This window comes from Dermacentor variabilis, unplaced genomic scaffold (genome assembly GCF_050947875.1).
Source record: "Dermacentor variabilis isolate Ectoservices unplaced genomic scaffold, ASM5094787v1 scaffold_12, whole genome shotgun sequence".
In the NCBI taxonomy this organism is placed as follows: domain Eukaryota; kingdom Metazoa; phylum Arthropoda; class Arachnida; order Ixodida; family Ixodidae; genus Dermacentor; species Dermacentor variabilis.
Genome location: NW_027460280.1, coordinates 41,428,231 through 41,449,581, shown reverse-complemented (window position 1 = coordinate 41,449,581; position 21,351 = coordinate 41,428,231). Strand labels below are relative to the sequence as shown.

Sequence of the window (21,351 nt, the reverse complement as noted above, 5' to 3'; positions counted from 1 at the left end):
GAAGTCCTCCAAAATGGACATTTGAGTTCTCTTCAGCTTCAAAGCATTTCTCAGAATGTCCATCTCGGTGAAGTAAAAAAAACCTCATAATCACGGGACACACCTTATCTTCCAATTTTTTTCCTAAGTGGTGTACTCTCTCTAGGCTCTGTACTTTTATTTCAAGCTAGCGTTCAAATTTTAATTACAACATGTTCCTTAAGACTAGTATTTACCATCTCTGCTTCAGACACCTGAATGGCATAAATGAGCAGATTGTTTCATTGAGAATAATTTTCAGGGTAGTCCACCTTCATCCTTAGTGAAACAATCTCTTTTTTTAACTCTGTAAGAAACTGCTCGCAGACTTCCGTCCTTTGAGCTGTCTGCGAGAGCACTTCCAGTTTACCTTCAATGGAAGTCAGTCTCTCATTTGTCGTGGAAATGTATGAGTATAGCTTAACTCCGATAGACTTCAATTCACACGAAGGAGTGTTTTGATTTTTGAAAATTTCTTCAAGTTACTTTGCTATCCCTGGGCCTGTATTAAGCTCAACATCTCCGCTTAACAACACTGCAAGTAGATAAAATTAGTCGAAGCACTCTGTAAAATATACAAGCAAGATGCCTCTTGGTTGTCTGTTAAGACGCCCGTTGGTTGCTGACGAATGTCGGCAGCACTCCGATCTGTTAATGGAATCTTTTTTTTTATATACTATATTTGACGGATTATTTGATTAAGCCATTCTTTATGTGCCACTGGGGGTGTTCCTGTTCTTGCCCAATCCTACAGAATGGGTATGTCCCTCTGTGGCACGAAAGGTACGAAGTCCCTAAATGCTGCCTGATAAGTGTTTTACTTTTCTGTGCACACACGTCATCACTAGAGACGAAATTATAGGCAAATGCTTATTTCTCCCTGCACTCTTGGTTTATGAGCATGAACTATGGGCTAGAAGTGGTTTAGCACCGACTTTATAGTGCCTATAGGTAAGTGCCTATTTCTGTCCTTTGTGTCTCTGCATGCCTATTTTTCCTTTTAGCACTTCATTCTGAGTGCCTCATTCATTTAGCGCCCCACTCATGTTGTTTCAAAAGCACATTCTCGTATCAACAAGACCTAGCATTATCAACCAACGCACCTGGCAATGTGACCTAGCAAATTACAAATAATTAAGGGCTTGTGTTGCAGTGCTCATCGAACTTTTGAGGGTCTCTCACTATCTACCTAACACTGGCTAGCAATGGCAGAGACAAAAAGTCTCTTTTTTTCAACAGTGAGCATGCCACTTTGTTTCACTGCAGGCAGCAATTAGCGAGAAAAATGCAGAGCACTTCAAGAGGCGTGTACTGTTGGCTGTAGCTTAGAAGGAGTGCAGACTATAGAGTACACTGTGCATATTTTAGGTGGAAGCGTACAAAGTTCACGGAAACCGCTATAGACTGTAGTTACGCAGTACCCTTTTTCAGTGCCTCCGTCCTTTCGTGGCTGTTGCAACAGTAATCAGTCCCACATATTAGGATGAATAAGTTATCAGAATGGAGAGAAAACAATGCACATGTGTTACTGTCCACACTGCTACAGAGAAAACCAGCCTGTGATGGTTCATCTAAACCAGGAAGCTCTGCCACTCACCCCACTCTTTTTATTTCAATAAATGTACGTAAGGAGATACAAACTGCTGTGCTCCAAGGTGCAATAATAAAACAAAAAAAAACTTTGCAAGGAATAAAGTCACAGCAATATAGAAATAGTGCTTACAGAACAGTTGTGAACTGTTCACAAGGCATGACACATCTACTGTGCCATAACACAAGTTTAATGCATCCCATGTGTATTGCAGCAGCTGTCAAAAAAAGCTTGTGTAAAATTTCAGTATGTGTTAAACAAGAAAAATGGGTCTTTCCTGCTAAAAAAATTTTTTGAGGATCTCATAAGCGAACATTCAAGAATACCAGAGTGTGTGATGCCCTCAAAAAATGCAGAAATACAAAAACACTCATTTCACCTTTGTTGAAGCTGAGCACGTTTTAATCCTATACAAGCGTATCATAATTAAGTGAGAAGATGCGCAATGTTGAACTTAAAAATCTGAGATGATAGTTAGGCATTGCTGCAGTAGGTTTTAAAAAAGATGTCTACATGTACAATATTAACTGCTTCTTTTCTTACTGGAACATTTGTTGACTTCAATTCATTAGGCACGAATTTTAGCTTCTCTCAACAACCACTTAGTGGCTTCACTGGTGCATTTTTGTGTTTTTCATGCTTGCTGTACTTTATGTGATTGTAAGTAGGAAAGTTTGGCTATTAAATGTACACTGCATGATCATTGTGTCAGAACATATCTAAAAAAACCTGGTGGTTACAGTATGCGGGTTGACAAAAAGAAGGCCTCTTGTGTGCCCAACAACGCTCCGGCAATCAATGGCTTGCACAACAAGGTTGTTGCCTTACAAGTCTACGCTATTTAGGTTCGTTACTATGAAAATTGGCAATGAACATTGAATACAGAAAACGAGTTGTGGTTTGTGAACCATTTATAGTGACTCTTTTGGCCCCTATGGTGCTTAAAATTAGGCTTTAAGTGTCTGTTTTAGGTGCCTAAAACTCCCATCTTTAGTGCCTCCAAGTTCGGCCTCTATTCATCACCATTCTTCCCTCGACAAGCATTGTGCATTGCCTTTGTCCTTGCGACATCACTGTGTATACCTCTCACACTGTGCATCCGCCTTATTAGGAGTTTTTATTTTGGCATAGGTAGCTTGTGAGTGGTGTAGTGCACAAACATAAAAATTGCATGACAATAAAGTTGCGACTTTTGTGGTGAATAAACAAATATTCATTGAGATTACACGTTTCATAGTATAAAAGTAAACAAAATTGTATGCATCACCTTTAGTTGTAAAGCATTCAATTAACCACTTTATAGATTCTAACATGTGCATTGGATCTGCATACTTTTTTTAATGTAGCCATGCCTTATTATTATGAAACAACTATGTCCAGGTAGTAGACAGGAGAAGAATGAGCAAGGTACAAAAATATCCAGCCAACTAAAGTTTTTATTTGGCATGGTGGGCAGCATATGCATAGCTGCTAGGAACAAATGTACAGGATTTTTGCCGAGAGGCTGCAGGAGGACAGAAGCGTAGCTCTCAGTCTGATAGTGTTCAAGCCACTATTACACTAGAATGAACGAGAAGAAGGGAAACAGAAGGGCTCGATTTTTGTTAATCACTACCGTTAGTGCACTAGATGCTTTTATGGTACATGTTTTTACCCATCTGTTCACTTGTGCCAACAGATTGCCTGGTTCACCATTTCTCCCCTCATCGCAACAGTTTATCCTGAGATACAATGGCATATACCTGAAAGCATGCCGATCACATACTTGCACTGCCAGATTGCATCTTCAATTAAAAAAATAATAATAATAATAAGCCAGTTGCCTTGTGATGTGCATGTCTGTGAATACTGTATAATGCGAATCATGTGACCACATAGAACCAGAGATGTCTGCAGTCTTCAGTTTTCAGACCACACAATTTACCAAGCCACCTTTAATGTCGACTGAAAATAATTTTTTTAAGAGGAGTCAGAGCTGCAATATGGAAAATATGCCATCACACTTCTCATGGCCTTCAATGTACGTACCTGGAATTGGATAGTAGGCTTTGAACGGTATGAAGAGAAAAATGCACTTCATTAGCATGGTTTTATCACATTTGTAATCTTAATGAACACCAAAATATGTGGAAATACACCAAACAATATGAATTTCTTAATGCAGTTTATTCACTTTTCAATAACTCATTATCATGGATAGTAGTGCACTTTATGGGCAATTTTGGCAGCGACCAAATTGTCCACAGTAAGGAGGCACGTCAGTACTACATGCTGGCTGAATTTATATTAGGAAAAGTTTTTAATTGGGACAACAGTTGATAGACACAGAATCAGTAATGGAATTTTTTTGGCATGAAGCATGAAGAAACTAAAATATTCAGTGGCAATCCAGTGGTAAATGCTGGACAAATGCTTTAGCATTATGTCTCACCTATTTAAGGTCCTGGATCCATGAGTGAAACCATGTTATGATAGTTATTGAAGCAATGATACACACGCACACCGTGACTAGCTTTCCACACTTGACATACACTTCTTTCCACTTACACACTTTCTTTGTTATTTTTTCCCTTCTTCAATAAAGTTTTCCACACACACACGCACTCCCAATGCTAATGCAATAAAAAAAGTTTACATCGAGATAGCTCTTACTTGTGGCAGTTGTGCCGCAAGGTCACTGGCAGAAGCACCTTTGCCTTTACAAGAAAATATGCATGCATGCACGCAAAGTAATTATATTTGTCAACTACCATCCCTAATGAGCAAGTACTTCAATAAGCCTTCAACCACAACCTTGCGCTGTGTTAGTTCTACTAATTTCTACCAATATTCCGAAGGATGAGCCCCACTCATCCACGCCTCAATTTCCATTGCTTTAATAGCCGTGAACGAGTCATGCACATCTGCTCATCCCACCACCTCTGCCGAGTTTAGGCATTCATGCATATTATTTTGTGGTTTACCTTTGTTTTGCTTTCATGCATTGAGGCTATGTTATTTAAGGCCTTTATGCATTGTTAGAAAAACATTCTTTCTAAAAGCTTATTTTATTGTTTAATGCTTACATTAATATTTTTTATCAGCACGCTTTGTGCAAAACATCTGGAAAATAAAACGAAATTGAAGAACTTTTATACAATTTTCCTGGAAAGATTTTGGGAGTTGAAATGGAAATGAAGCTGGAAGCTTCTTGCGAAAACAAAGGTGCTGACCAAGGCATAATGTTTCAGCATGACATTGTGCGCAAGACATACGTGCAAATGTGTGGACAAAGATTTTTGAAGAGGCAATGCCCACGAGATCCAAAAGAAGAACAGAACACACCCAGAGCAGAAAAACAAATACATGCAGAAGTGAGCGATCAAACAATCCACCTAGGAATACTACCATACCAGGACAATCTCTGGATCCCTTCAGAATACCAAAACTTCCCTAGCAAATTCTTTTTTAAAAATATCTTCCTCTGTTTCGATGATAGCCATTCTTGCTTGCCTGTTGGAAAATAGTGGGAAAATATTTTTTTCACTTTATATTTGCTCGTTGCTAATTGCCACATTAACAGCTTATATGAAAACATTAGCAAATTTTATTATTGGCTACTTCAAGACAAATTGAACAGTCACAATTCATCATTATATAGTTTAAAATATTTGCAAACCCCTAGATGAAATGTTTCAAGACCCTATGAAAGCATTTCTGTTGCAACCCAGAAGCATAACTTTGTTTAACCCCTAAAATGCTGATTTATTGCAGCAAGAAGGGATCTATATATGCCAAATTTTTTATTGTTGGATCTTAAAGACAAACTGCTTCAAAAGTGTATTGGGCGAAATTCAGCCAAAAGGTGCACTACAGGCACGACTGCACTTTCAGGCACTGAAATCCACAGAGGTTATACAGCGACAATATCACATGAAACATTAGCATTACGCAAAGTGCTCTCCAACAAGCTTCACACCGGGTGTTTCTTCTGGACCTTCATACCTAAGGCATCTTTGCGGCTCCTCACTATGCAGCCACTTTTCTGTTGCCTATTAAGAAAAAGTGTGCCATTTTAAGAAAAGGAGAAACAAAGGCTGCCATTTATGAACAAGCTGGAATCATGCAGGACGGTTAGGGCGCATCCTGAGCTCAGCCTTGGCTTGTTTTTTTTCCACAATCATCACGCATGATGTTCACTGCACCTAAAGGTTTAACGCACATAACCTTCTGCTTGGATAATAACTTTGGCTACAGTCGCAATTCAGTCTCGTGGCAGCACGACATTTATTTACAACTCACTTCCAATATGAACTTTTTTTCCCCTCAGAATAAATGATAAGAATAACAAATACCAGCACAGGCTTGAATTATTGTAACTCCACAAGCCATAGAGTTTCCTACAATATTTACTAGAGGGAACTTTGGTGCTGCAATCGTTCAGCCACCATGGGAATGATGGAAGTACATGGATTTGTCTGGTCTTCATGCTTGTGGATTCGTTTGTTACGTTTTGTATGCCTTCATTGTAGTAAATTTCAGAGCAATCTATACTTTTCGAAGTGTGGAAGACGCCGCGAACACGCACAATCACTTTTAACTGCAACGGTTCAGCTTGTCGAGGTGGTTAAATTGAAACGTGCCAAGCGTCTCAAGGCACTGGCTTGCTCGTGATAAATTCATAAGGGCGTTTTATGTTGCACGCCAATGCATGCGTCCGTGGTGTAATGGTTTCAATATCGGGCTTCAACGCTAGAGGTCCTGTGTTCGACTCCTGCCATCGGATAATTTTAATAATGTGTATTTAATTATTTATTACACAGTACTTTGTTGAAAATGACTTAGCTTGAATTCAGGAGGACTAAGCTTAGGCAAATCCATGTACTTCCCATAATTCTCATGCTGGCTGAAACGGCCCAATTGCAGCTTACGTACTAGCTCCGTATACTAGCACCAGAGTTCCCGCTAGTAATTTTTGCATGAAATTATATAGCACAAACAACATCAACAGGCACCATTCAAGGTGCTTCTATGGTTTACAAGAAGCTTATGACTGTTGCATGTACACTAGAAGAGAAAACTGGGATATAACAACAGAAAAAAAGATTTAAGCAACACCTTGACTTCATGCCACGCAGTTAAACTGTAAAAGCATGTAGATTTTGGTATTTCATATATCAATGCTATTTCAACCTCACCCACACATGCTCCAAATGCCTCATCATTTTGGGAACATTGACAGTGCAATTCTTGCAGACAGTAAATTCCCACGCTTTCTTATCATAAAATATGTTGCATAGAGCTGTAATCCATTTCTTATCCAGAACCAAAGAGATCGCACTCATATATGCAGATCCAAAGGCACCATCTGTCAAGCATTTCTGAAATTCGTTTAACAGTCTGCCTAGTTCAGTGGTCATTAAAGTTTCAATACAGGTTGTGCTCCACACAGTTTTATGCTGTGATGATCACATAGCCAAGCAGCCAAAGCCCTGACAGTTTTCTGTGCCCTTACGAGCAAGGTGAGAAAAAAGTGATAATACAAGCATTTATTCTGGCACCAATTGTTTTGTTTGGAGGCTATGCCACGTGCATTGCCAAAGCAGTTAGCTAGCATGGCCAGGCACCATGCTACAATATATCTTGCTTTCTCCACGTGCTTTTTAGGTGTTTTTAATAAAGGAAATTTGTTTGCCTCTGTATTCAAGTACATGTAGCAGTTTTTGTAGTTTACAAGGATTAAGAAAACCTAACCAGTTACAGCAAAAGAAGTCATGGCCATTTGTATATCAATTAGTTTTTCAATTATTGCTTGCACTGAACAGTTGAAACATTCCCTTTAAAGCCATGTGTAAACAAATAAGGCATTAAGTTTCACCTAGCATTGTATTTATAGGAATACATGCAGCACTGTGCCCCCATAAGCTGTGCTTACGCTCAAAATTTTTGTGCTAGTGTGGCTTCTCAAGTCTTCCCCCAAACCTCCTTCCCCTAGCACATTTATTTTTGGAGTGTGTAACATAGAATACTAGACAGACAACCACAGTCATCTAACTCATGCACCCTATAAATTCTAGTGCAGAAAGCAACAACCAACAGAATGTGGCCATAAAACTGAAACGGCTTGCATAAGTGCCTTACACACAAAACAACGCAGTAGCTGCTAACTAAGTTTCACTAAAGAGATAGGCTGCCTCCTTGATTTGCTAGAGACAGACTGCTTCCTTACCAAGGTTTACTACATGGAAACCACTGCAGCCAATTCTATTCTGAAGCATTAGGACAGTGTATACATAAATGCAAATCGCAACAAAACCTCACTTGAGCTTAAAATGTTAAAAAATCACAAGGCTAGTAACCATACATACGTTTAATTAAGACCAACACCATAATAAAACCAACGATACCACCATGCGAAAGTTGTGGGATTGTTCCCCACCTGTGGCAAGTTGTTTTTTCATCCACTTTCATTTCCATTAATTCACTTATTAAGCACAAGTAATTTTCTGTATGTTGTCTTTGGTGTCAGTGTTTGTTGACTTTATATGAAGTACACAATAAGGCAGATATGACGCCAATCCCGGAATCAAATGCAGCATGCTGGGAGCTGTCCCAATGGTATCTTTTGCCTTGGCAATATGTGAAAATGTCTTATGTCCAGCCACACGGAGCACAGACTGTGTGTGACACAGCACACAGGGATGCTGGTTCAGGTCACATTGAGTCTGGCTTCTGAATCACTTATGGCGATCTGTAATGGAGGCACTTTTTCTCGTTTCAGTATGGAAAACATGGATTTTTGCAAGTTGTTTCAGGTGCATCCATACGGATTTTACACAGAGAACTTTACACTGAGGGATCTCGGTAGCTACACTATCACTAAAAATGTTTTTGTATGCCAAGAGAAATTTTGCTGCAGTTGGCCTTCAAACCCCAATTTAACAAAGGTAAACTGGTACCTGAAAATAACTTTGCCGAGTTCTAATGCTGGGTCAACTGGTGCTGAGAATCAGCTTTGTCTGCATATGAACTTGTGGCAACAAAAAGCTCATTGTTGAGCAAAAAGGTCATTTTTGTCTGTATAGGTTCCACAAGCCCATACAGGGTATTCAGAGCTCCCTCTAGAACCCAATAAAATTGCCTCAGAAGTCTGACAGTGTCCACAGCTGGCCTAATGTCATATGTAAGAGAAAGGCATGGAAAAGCACTGTACTGTGCATCAACTTATATATATATTTTAGCTCACCTATAATGCCACATATTTTGGCTTTCTTCTGAATAAACTGAACTTTTCACTTTCTCATGGTCCATTTTTTAAGTGCAAATGAGACACATGCTTGTGTGAGGCTGAAAGGAGGCAACCTGATGCAATGAGAGCTGTGCAAACATTCACTGAAACCAGAGCGGCTAATGCGCAGAGCCAGCCAATACTGCTGGCCAAGAAATGCTTCTACCACTATGCACTGGCTTGTAGAAAAAAAATTCCAATGCCGCGATATAATTGCATATCTTAAACAATACAATATTGCTGTGATCTTCTCCTTTCTGCAAGAATCTTGTCACCAAAACTGATGCAAAGTTCTTTCTAAAATACACACTCATTGAGCTTGATGCTAATCTGGTGAAGAATCATAATCTGCGTCTTATATAAAACCAGGGCTTTACAGTACAGGCCCTAGCACTTGCTTGCCTGTTTAATAAGTACCAGTTCCAAGGGCGCAAACAATAAATGTTCAGTCATCTGTCACCCTCTCGGGCCAATATAAACGTTTACACTGCATATTATCCATATTCAAAACTACACAGCTATAACAGAGTGCAGCAATATTGATAACAGGCACAAAATGCACTTGTAAAGCATTTCTTTCTTCCATAGCTATACCCTTGACTAGCTCGTGAAGTAGCACAAGCACACAAAGCCTGTTTTGAGAAAACATCACATATGTTTATGAGTCTGTATTCACCTGGCAACGCAGATAATGGAATGCTAACGTGTTGACAATAACGGACACTACTTATGTGCACAAGCTTGGGATATCTTGCTCAAGTACAAGCATTGTTAGAGTAAACATTACGAATTGTTAGAAATCATGTCTAGCATTTCTTTTTGCAGCATGACAGTCTTCATACTGTGTGCACCTTCCACATATTGATGTGCAAGGTCTGGGACGTGCAAGGTCAGGAAGTGAGCGCTACCTTTGTTTGCTGCAGCTTCCAATAGCACTCAACAAGTGGATGTAAAATGCGGTTCAGTTTGGTTCGAACCTGCGCCTCTGTTGGCAAGCCAGGTGTAGTCTCAGCACCAGCATGCCAAGCAGCATACATAAGTGCTTCACTCTGCAATTGACTAGCGCTATTTCGGCACCATGTGCTTCCAGGCACAGTTAATCGGTAGACTCCCTCAGTGGTCCAAAAAGCCCACAGGCTTGGCAGCACACCGCGAAAAGTTCCCTGCAAGGTCAATTCTTGCAGCAGTGAGCCACTGGTCAAGTCGTAGAGTTGCACAGCGGAGTCTTCAAATAGACAGAGAGTTGATGCTATTATGCAGCAGCCCAGCACACGAGGTGACACGTCTTGTAGGACTGCTTGCCGTAGAACTTCTCCCGATGATCTCAACATGATGACCGAGTTGTCCTTCAAAAGGAGATACAGGCAGTTGGCCAGAGGTGACACACAACTGTGGTGCACAACTGCAGCATGTGTTTGTACCTGCCAGAACCGAATGTGCCTCTTGTAGAAAGCAGCCACATCCAATGGCGATGACAGCGTCGTAGCTAACAACACTGCCTGCTTTGACAATGAGCCCATTTTAAAATCATGAGTAGCGCCAAACGAAAGATAAATATTAGGCGGATCTGGCAGGCATGGAATAACTATTACAGCATGTTTCAAAACATACAAATGGAAAGGTGGTAGCCTGTGGGCCAAACACTGTACGTTTGGGAGGTCATCACTGTCCGATGAATAGGAGCACCTCCACAACGAGTAACCAACTTCGTCGCGGAATTGGCTTGACCGCTGAATCCAGAAGAGATTGCTTCCGGTGCAGGTGCTAGCATATTCTACACTGCAAGTCGCGTCCAACGGAAGATGAAATTTAACGCCGTCGATCCAACCATCTTCACGACTGTAGTGCAAAGTGCGGACACTACCATCATCAAAAACAAGTACAACATGATTGCTACTTGGACTCAATAGATCTCGCAAAGGTACATTCAGCGGGATCTTACATGATTTATGTGGGATGGACGGAGACAAGCTAACACAGCACGCATACAAATTTTCGTCGCCGTTCAAAACGTAAAACAAATGGTCCACACGCACACACCACAACTTCACAACGCTGGCTGGTTCTAAGTTTTCAATAGGCACAGGTATAGGCACCGCTTGGTAGCGATCGCGTTCATCCGAGCAAGTTATAAAGGACAACATGGCTAGGCCAGCGTGACCAGGAGGTACGACAGATCGCAGAAATATGGTATGGAGAAGCGCACCCCAGGATTCACACACAGTCACTTCGACCACATCAGTACTGATAAAATGTATTAATAGTTTTTGTTCTTTCTTGCTTTATCTTGTCTGCGCTGTCAACAAAGAAAGGTGGTCGCGCCAATTCATCGCCACATTGTAACGGAGTACTATCGCCCACCAGGAAAAGAATAAAAATAAAACTTCAGCTTCTTTTCATTCAAGCACTACAGCGGTCAAGCGTAATGCACCACCACGCACAGCGCTTCAGCGTACTTTCGCTTCCTTCGGTCTATGCTTCGGTCATTGGGCTGACTGGCAGCAGGAAGCGGAAACGGTTAGTTTTCACCATGCGCAGATACGCCGCTCTGGAGACCATAGCATGAGATAAAATTAAAAAAAAAAGGGGAGTGAGAGTGAATCAGGGAGGTAAGTAGCGCGAATAATGTATAGTTTATCTAGTTTTTAGCTAAAGACGGTAGATTATTTGTAAGCGGCAGCAACGTGTTCATTATTCTATGGCAACGTGGAGAAGCCGGTGAAATGACGCTAACGTATTATTCTTTGATCGTATGTTTCACTGAAATGACCGATTTGGCATAGGCATTGGAGACTGCACATAAAAAACGTATCAGCGTAAGTGAAGCAAATCACCGATCGGAATCATATTAACGTGAACGATGCAGCATAAAGCTAGGTCCGGTGCACGTGTTTTATAATCTTAGTCATTAAACTGGCCGTTAAAACAATGCACACACACACAGTGTATGCGGGTATTACGTATGACGGACAGAGCACAACTAACCGCATGCCAGCGCTGTGCCCACGTGTCAATCCTTGTTGCATGTATTGCATGCATGTTGTGGCATGTATTGTGCACGAGCATTTATTTCGTTTTGTGTAAAGTGACCGTCATGCTTGTGGAACGCGTACTGAAAAAGGCTGTTTATTTTGCAGCGCACGTGATGGCTCGGCAAAGAAAAGTGGAGTCTGCGCGGCCTGCGCCTGGACGTCCAACATCAAAACCAGCAGTCGCTCACGTACGAAAGCCTAGCCCAGAACGGAGGTTCGATTCGAAGTTCACCATCTTTGTAGTGTTTAATGGCTGCCTCATAGTTTCTGTTGTACTTTACGTTTACTTCCTGCACTATTTGGAATCGTGGGTCATCCAACCAGTGGATCTGCCTAAAGTGACTGTCAAGTCCGGACTCGACGTTCCAGAACGGTTCTGGGGGAGCTACAGGAGCTCGTCATACTTCGGCCTGAAAACTCGCAGCCCCCAGCCGTTGGTGGCTGGACTTATGTGGTTCTCCCACAAGCTAAAGAATCAGAACTTGCCGATAAGGCATTGGTGCAATCAGTGGGACAGACTTCAGAAGTATGGATGGCTGCGACATGATGGGATCAACTTTGGTACGCAGCGAATAGTCGACGAGGAATTTGTAATTGAGACATCTTTTGTGAAGAAAGCAGGAGGTCTTAATGGAGGCGACTGGACAGCACGAATTTCTGTGAAGGAGAAGGTGAGGTCAAAATTTTAGGTTTTAGAACTGCTTATTGACTGAAACATGCTTTTTTCTTCTAGGTACCAGGTGCTGTTCCTACAGCTCCACTGTCTCTACTATTTTACTTTGCTACTGATGGCCACGGACACCTCTGGCCAAATGTTGATGCCAAATCTCACCTTGGCTACATTGCTGGAGAAACTCCGGAGTTGGGGCACTTTACAGCTACTTTTCATGATAGGAACCCACAAAATGTGGTGCACTATAGCTACCTGAGTACAGTTGCACCTGGGCTCGAAAGCCTGAAAGAAACTGTTCTCCACAATTTGATGATTCACCGGCGTAAAAAGGGTGCTAAGGATCTTTATGTCACTCGTGGCACTGTACTTTCTGCAGAGGATAGAGAGCGTAAGAAGTCTCCAAACTTTGTTCTTACCCAGGTGACAGTAATGCCTCCATATGAACTAGAAGTAACCTTTGAGTCTGGGAGTTTTGAGGATCGGCCAAACAGGCTTAGTGGGGAGATTTATGACCAAGCTTTGGCTGAGTATAGTGCTAAATTTGATGAACGGTTTCACAAGCTATTCAAGCTGCAAAGCAAGGGTTTTAGTGAGGAAGACAATGAAGCTGCCAAAGAAGTCCTTAGCAATATGGTGGGAGGTATTGGCTATTTCTATGGCTCTTCCTTAGTTCAGTCTTTTCATAATAAGGAACCTGTGGAGTACTGGAAAGCAGCTCTCTATACAGGAGTGCCATCTCGGTCTTTTTTTCCTAGAGGCTTCCTCTGGGATGAAGGGTTCCATAACCTTTTACTAATGCAGTGGGATCCAGAGATCTCCAAAGACATACTTGGCCACTGGCTTGACCTAATGAATGTAGATGGCTGGATACCACGTGAACAAATCCTTGGTGCTGAAGCACGTGCTCAAGTTCCAGCTGAATTTGTTGTGCAGAGAGACACAAATGCAAATCCACCAGCCTTGTTGCTTGCACTTGAAGCCCTTCTGAGACAGCCTAATGCTTTGGCCACACATGGAGATTTCCTTCAGCGAGCCTTTCCACGTTTTCTAAAGCTTTTCTACTGGCTCAACAGCACACAGGTGGGTAAAACACCTGGCTCCTATAGATGGCGAGGCAGGGATGCCAGCAGCCGCACAGAACTAAATCCAAAGACCCTGACATCTGGACTGGACGATTATCCAAGGGCATCACACCCATCTGAAGATGAGCGTCATGTGGACCTTTACTCTTGGCTAGCTTTTTCATCCGGTGTGTTGGCCGAGGCAGCACACTTGCTGAATCATTCCAGCAGCCATAGCTTAACAGCCACACACCAGATGTTGAGTAACACTGCATTGCTAGACAAACTGCACTTGTCTCCACAAACTCAGCGATACTGCGACTATGGTCTCCACACAGACAAGGTGCGCTTGGTGGAGCAGAAACCACCACCAGGTCAGGCACCAGGAGCACCACCACTGCCCAAAGTTCGACTGGCCATGGAAGCGCCGCGACTGCAGTTTGTGGAACACTTTGGCTATGTAAGTCTGTTTCCCTTTCTGCTCCGGCTGCTCCCTTCCGACCACCCTGCACTGGGAAAGCTACTGACGGACCTTCGGAATCCAGCTCTACTGTGGACCAATTATGGTCTGAGATCACTTTCCAAAGATTCGCCCATGTACCTTGAAAAGAACACAGAGACAGACCCGCCTTACTGGAGAGGTCCAGTTTGGATAAATATCAACTACTTAGCAGTAAAAGCATTGAATCACTACAGTGACCTTCCAGGACCATTCCAGGAGAAAGCTTTCCAGCTGTATAAGGAGCTCAGAAACAACATCATCAGCAATATTCTAAAGGAGTATCACCGGTCCAACTACATATGGGAGAACTATGACGACAACACAGGCAAGGGTCGTGGATCGCATCCCTTTACAGGCTGGTCAGCCCTTGTGGTGCTACTCATGGGGGAGGTATATTAGTGTTATGCTTTTGCATTGTGTGTCATTGTGGGAAAGAAGTCTTATTGCTTTATTTTTTTTATTAAAGTTTAAATTGTCTTTATCATTGTGTTCATGTTTGGTGCTGCAGAAATGAGCACAGAAGTGCCAAAGAATATGTAGTTAATTTTGATAAAACTAAATAAAAAGCAATTGAAGTGGTTTCTTAAGTGCACCTGTGAATGTCAGCATGCAACTCTTTGGTGTCAGGCAAGACTTGCTCATACTTCATTGTCTACAAAGTCTAATATATGAAAGCATTATCTGCTCACTCCCAAGGACCAGAGCACATCACGTACTTGCTGTAGTGCCACATTATTTTGAAACAGTAATAAGCATCAGTATGCTGCATAGCACCTCCAATAGGGAAAGCTGCACTGCATGAACGAACTTTTTTTTTCATATTGTTCATTTAGAATACACACATGCTTGCTGCTGCACAATTTTGTTTCAGAGTAATTTTTGGTGAGGAAATTGAAATACTTTTGGTCAGTTTGTCACGTGCACCTTGCACCAAAACGTTTTTTTTTTTTTCAAGAAGTGATGCACATTTTGCTTCAGAATAAAGCAAGCAGCAGCAGCAGCTTTTCACAAGCCCATCTTAAAGGGACGCTAAAGAGAAAAATGATTTTAGCTGTGTTATTACAATTCCAGTATATGATAAAAGCCTCTCTTACCGTGGGAAGAGTCTTGGTAAGCCAGAAAACACAAAAATGAGACTGGTGGCATCGCCGCCTTGAAATTCCCACACGAGCTTGCGTGACGTCACAAATTTTGACGCAGTTTCATCACGCCTAGATAAATTTGTGGCTGTAAAAATGGCCTACACTGTATTCTACAAGAGCCAGAGACCGAATTTGGGAAGTTTAAAGCACTTTTACTGAATCAAAACATCAGAAAAGTGAAAAAATAATTTGCAATCTAGGACGTCGCACTGATGTACAGCCCTAGAGTTAGGGCGTGAAATTCAAAAATGAAACTTCACCCGCCATTTTCTCCTCTAATAAACAACCTATTACCACAAAATCAACAAAAGCAGTGTTCTTCAATATCGACTTTATCGATCTAAACTAATCCAGTGTTTCTGTTCAGTGTCCCTTTAATGAATGCTTCAAAAGAACAAAAGACCACGTCTGCAAATAGAGTTGCATAGAATTTATAGTGTACACAGAAGACACACTGAAAAATGACTTGTACAAGGGCAGTTTGTAAGGTGTATCGCTGCTCGTGAACATTCAATTCTAACTGCATCCAGCATGAATTGACATTGTAGGCACTTTCGTGGCTTGCATCTGGCTCAAACTACTCGGCACTGATGGTGAAGGAAATGCGAAACGTGCACCCTTTTCCCTGTCCCAGTGATGTTACTGCTTATTGCATTTCTAGTGCTATTAAGGCATGGATGACAGCAAGAGAGGCACTGTTTAAATGGAGTCATTGGTGACTTAATAGTGCTACAAAATTTAAAGAAGCTCTGGGCTACACTCAAAGCAGTGGAAGAGTAATAGTCACAGATACCTGAAGAGCTCTTTGCTGCGGGTCTCGCATCACTGAAGTACCCGGATGCAGCAGTGGAACATTCGTAGAAATGAGAAATTGTGGGGTATTACATGCAAAACCATGATCGGATTGTGATTCATGCCACAGTAGGGGACTTGGGATTAGTTTTGACCACCTAGGGTTCTTTAACTGCATCCAATGCACAGCACATAGGGCACTTTTGCATTTCACCCCCATTGAAATGCGATCACCACGGCTGGGATTTTGTCCTGCGACCTCATGCTTAGCAGTGCAGCACCATAGCCATTAAGCCACCACGGCGGATTCGCAGAACAGTTGTTCCCACAACCTATGATATAGAAACCTGTTGAACTTGTTAGCCCCAGAGATATCGATGTTCTTTTTACTGTGGCAGAATTATGATGACCCTGCAGCATGTCACTGTTTGGCGAGCTCTGGGGAAGAAAGATGGCATTATGTGAACAGTAAATCGTTGGAGCAACATCTCCAAACGATGAGGCATGGTGTATCGGCACCATCCCATCAAAATGTAAACACTCACTAGTCAGCCAAGCCACAGAACTCACTTACGTTGACACTTTGCAATATAGTGGATTGAAGGGGACTTTCTTATTTAACGACATAAAGACTACTAATTATCTCTATGCTTAACCAGACTGGCATCCAGGTAGGCATTATGCAAGACAGCTTGTACCTTATTAGCAGGATATGTCGAGGTGGTCAACGAGACCTAGACTTACTTGTTACCATAGATTTCAACAAAGACTTAAGCAAGTTATCCTTCAAACGGTGATTGGGGCGCTTGAAGAGAGCAGCATCACAGGGAGGCCTTCGATCTTCGTCAGAGACAATTCTAAAGGAACATACATTTGAAATGTGCTTGCCTCAAGAGAGACATCCCAAGGTTTACGTCAATAACGGAGTCCCACAAGAAGCTATCATATTGCCAACACTGTTCAATGTGGCTGACCAAGCTTGCCCTTGAACTTGAATGCACCAACAAGTTACACTTTACAATTTATGCAGCGATGACGCCACTCCATGGACCCCAGTCTTCACAGGACTGCATTGAATGTTTCCTTGAACCAGCTGGCATGCAGCCGTTTCCAGCCAAGATGTGCCATCTTCCTATTCATGGAATAGCTGACACAGCCGTTATCCTCAATTTTGGTTGCATGGCCATCGTACAACCTTAGGACGGTAGCATTTGCATCCTAGGGATCTGCGTTGATTGGGACAGAGTACTTCGACAAAGCAGTTGACACCGCTGTGGCACAAGATAAAACTATTTTCCGAATTTCATGGCACTTTGGAGATACAGGCATGTTAACTATGTGCCACTTTCTACAAGCTGTGCTGATTCCTCGAGCCATGTAAGGGGCTACTGCCTAGAATTTGAATCAAGCTCAGTTACAGCATGTTGAATGTCTTCACAATGAAGCCTTATGTGTTGTCGCAGGTCTGCCTAGACGTACATTAATGGAAGAACTGCAGCATTTTGCACATGAGCATGAACAAAAAAGGAACAGGACAACTTCCGAAGAAGAGATTTACTGGTACACACTAATAGCTCACTCAATCCAGAGCTGGTGCCCTGTGTCAACACTACAGCTTTGTGGGAACACACTGGACTCGCCAACCAAGAACTGTCGTGAAAGTGCAAGTACCCGCATAGGCATAAAAAACGAAGTTACTGTAGTACACTTCATGGTACCTACAGACCGACAGTGCACATGCAGTGGAGCCTCGTTATAACGAAGCCACATCCAATATGAAAATGCCTTCATTATATCCAATATTCATTGTATTAGTTACATGCTGATATTGACAAGAAACATTTAAGATTTACTTGATTATATCAGATAGTTTATTTATATTTGTCTTCGTTATGTTGAGATTTCACTGTACTGCAATGGGCTTCTACACAAATGCTGCTTTCCACACTGATGCTGCTCAGATGCAGACTGCAATACCAATGCATCGACTTGATGCTAGTCTGACAACAGCAAAGCAGTACTTTTGAAGGAAGCTGTTTGTGATGTCACAACTGTCGAGCTTTGGGCCATTTTAGAAGCTTAGAACCAGATTTTAGAACCACCATCGACTCCTTGATTGCATATTTTTGCCGACTGCCAGCAGGCAAGGCACACCGTATGACAACCCAGTCACGATGTACAAGCTCTCGTCAAGCAAATCTGAACTGAGTGCATAGCTGTCCACTATAACGCATCTGAAAAAAAGCCTCGCAGTTGAAGCAAAATTTGTCCTGGTCCATGAATCAAACCTGGGACCTGTTAAATTTCCCATGCAAGTACCTGGGAAGTCAGTGCACGAACTAAGGTAACCAGGTGGCTAATTCACAACAATAAAAATAAGTTCAAGAATTTTGATGGACCTTACATGGTGTGTAAAAATTCACAAGATGGATTTTTACAGGATCTATTAGGCAAATATGCCATTTCCCACTCATGAATTCACTCCCCACCTTTATAATTTCTGTAGAATGAGAGATTCAATGGGCTTTGTAAAATTTAAGAGCAGAATGTTTAAAGAGCTCCTCACCAGGCCCCACAGCAAATTTTCGTTATATGCTGGAAGTTACATGTCCTCTAGGGAGCGTTCTGCCACAAAAGTTTTTCAAATCGGTTCATTAGTAGCCGAGATATAAATATTTCGGGAGCGAGCTCCACTGCCAAGCGATACTCTCCACTTGCCCCGTCTAGCCTCCGCAAGCGAAATTTCTTCCCTGCGTTCTCCCATACCGGAGCTTAAGGATTGCGTGATGCATATTTTCTGGGCCCCACCTTCATATTTTTTTCTTTGCTTTTTTTGTGATTGTCTCGTTTTGTGCAGCACACAATTTTGCACACTATGCACAAGGACGCAGTCAGTGCTACAGGAATACTGCGGCAGACACAAGTGGATCACAGAGCATGATCGCACACTGGAACACTGTAGAAAATGACATATCTTCGGTGTCTGCACATGCGACTTCACGACGTGGGGACAAGCAGACGAAACGGAAATACATCTCTCTTGCTGCGGTGCGAAGTAAAACAAAAACATGCAGACATTCAGTTTGTGTGTTTTATTATTTCTGTAAGCTTTCATTCGTCCATTCAAGCAATATATTACACAAATAACAGATGTTGCCTAGAATAGTTCTCGAAGTCACGTGTCGCCACGAGCAATGTAACAGCAAACACGTGTACCTGGGTGCATTAGTACGTGTACGTCATTCTCTGGCTTGGAGCGCGGCGACCGCGAGGAGAAGGGAAAACGGCGTTCGGTTTGAAATCTGATCTTTCCGCTGCATTTAGTGATGTAATACTTTGCAGACACGATCATTATCGTGCATTGTATGCTCTGCGCTTGTCAGCTCAAAATGACAAGACTTCGTGAGGCGCCCTTTAAGAGCATCAGCTTACAAATCTGGTTCAATAAAAAAATTTAGTTAACAGCTGTTGATACTACGTACTGTGCCAAAGCTGGCCAGCTGCATTCCATCCACAACAATGAATGACTGTATCATTCCAGCAACTTTTAACTAAACATTCAAAAAAACAAAAGACATGCTGTCGAACCTAAGACCTCCTCTCAATACTGATGCTCCAGCCAACTGTGCCCTGACAACATAGACAGTGAGCACTAAAAGCAGCTATGGCTCACAGGACACACGATTGATGTCACAGTGCACTGTGATGGAGGCAAAGAGAACAGGCCTACTGTGACTGTAAGAACAATCTGATTTAATGAGAAGTAAACTGGCTTTACTTCTGCATACACGCGTTCATCTTACATTGTGTTTGACGACTGGTATGGCCACATTCCTTCAATTTATTTTTCTCCTTTTAATGCCGAGGTCTCGCCATTTGGCAGCATGGCCTAGTGTCTATGCTGGCATTGCTCTGTGAAACTCGGACTTATACATGTTGCAGAAAAAAAGTCACCAATTACAATTAATAAAAAAATGTAATGAACTACAGTTACCAATTACTGCCCCATGAAAGTAATTGACTACTACTTCTATGTTACTTTCCTCCGAACATTTATTAACATTGCATAGATACAGAAAACAGAACGAGCTGACATGGTACTTTCTGCAAGTCCTCTGCAGCCCTTCATACATTGGTTAGCCGCACTAAAATTGCTTTTAAAAAATTTTGTCAGTCACCATTTCTCTCTCTCTCTTTTTTTTTAAATGACATCTGCAGCCACACTGCAAACTCGCTCTAGGAGGAAGAAAGATAGGGAGGTTAGCCATTTCGCTCGAAGTTCGTGCTGGGTGGTAGGGCAGTGTTGTAACAAACATGAATCATGCACACTAGATCGTGCTTACTCAGCATCTGAATCCTCTATGAAGCTCAGCACTTTATCACTAGGGCTAGAAGACTTTCCTGTTTGGCCCAATGAAAAGCTGAAAAAATCGTCCTTATGTGACTTCTTGGTATTAACGTCCTTCCTGGCCATTGCCGTTGATACATACGAGCACTGGTTCAATTCGGCGGCCAACATCTGGTGGAGCTATAAGATGAGGAAACAAATATTGAGGCCCCAGGTTTGCCTGTGTGAACATGCACATTCGCGAAGCTGCTGCTTGGCACAATCTTGGGCAGTGTCCTACTGTAGTTTTCGCCAAATTCAGGTTCTCAAAGCTGCGTCACCTGTTGCAACTTGTCTCATGAATAACGTAACTGGTTACATCTAATTGGATACTGAAAAAAGTAAGTGAATTACAATGAGCGTTACCAAGTAAGCAAAAGTAATTGTTAAACTACAATACTAGCAAAATTGTAATTAATTACATACAAGTCTGGCGAAACCTGACGTGCCTCAAAGAGAAGCACGGTCTCGGGGGTCTGCTAAGTAAACAACAAAATGTGTAAACTCCATGCACGGGGATGCAGGGTCTTTTTCAGGAACTTCATGTTTTCGCTTGGCCTCTGGCAGCTGTCTACGACAAGCACAAGACTGTTTAAAACCAGCAATGAAGTGCCCATGTAGTCGCAGTTCTGCAGACCACGTTTGAGGACTTTGAGATGCGCAACATGAACCAACAGTCATGAACCAACCAGTCCAAATGCATGCTTCTGCAGCATGTTTATGTGCACTGCAGGAGTAAGACGTCCCCCTGTGATCACCACTAACCCTATTTCATGCCAGCTGACACCATCTCATGCATGCAAGTTTTCTAATTTCATCTTGATGACATAAACAAAGCCAATGCAGACAGCATGGGTTATGATGAACTCAATGAACACTTCCAAGT

The 21,351-nt window shown here is 42.1% G+C and overlaps 2 protein-coding genes across 4 annotated transcripts; one reads left to right on the top strand and one right to left on the bottom strand.

Moving 5' to 3' along the window:
• Positions 1 to 3,756: 3,756 nt before the first annotated feature.
• On the bottom strand, positions 3,757 to 11,388 carry LOC142565991 (uncharacterized). Its single transcript, XM_075676660.1, has 2 exons — positions 9,785 to 11,388; positions 3,757 to 5,101 (listed from the first exon to the last, which is right to left on the bottom strand). Exons 1-2 carry the CDS (start codon positions 11,018 to 11,020, stop codon positions 5,057 to 5,059), a joined length of 1,281 nt encoding a protein of 426 aa, XP_075532775.1. The 5' UTR covers positions 11,021 to 11,388; the 3' UTR covers positions 3,757 to 5,056.
• Positions 11,389 to 11,411: 23 nt separating this feature from the next.
• Positions 11,412 to 14,726, top strand: GCS1 (mannosyl-oligosaccharide glucosidase). 3 transcript variants are annotated; one of them, XM_075676658.1, is made up of 3 exons: positions 11,412 to 11,485; positions 12,014 to 12,579; positions 12,642 to 14,726. In XM_075676658.1, exons 2-3 carry the CDS (start codon positions 12,022 to 12,024, stop codon positions 14,541 to 14,543), a joined length of 2,460 nt encoding a protein of 819 aa, XP_075532773.1. In that variant the 5' UTR covers positions 11,412 to 11,485; positions 12,014 to 12,021; the 3' UTR covers positions 14,544 to 14,726. The 3 variants fall into 3 exon arrangements, with proteins under 3 accessions (XP_075532773.1, XP_075532770.1, XP_075532771.1); XM_075676655.1 differs by lacking the exon at positions 11,412 to 11,485 and adding an exon at positions 11,534 to 11,692; XM_075676656.1 differs by lacking the exon at positions 11,412 to 11,485 and adding an exon at positions 11,536 to 11,753.
• Positions 14,727 to 21,351: the final 6,625 nt, after the last annotated feature.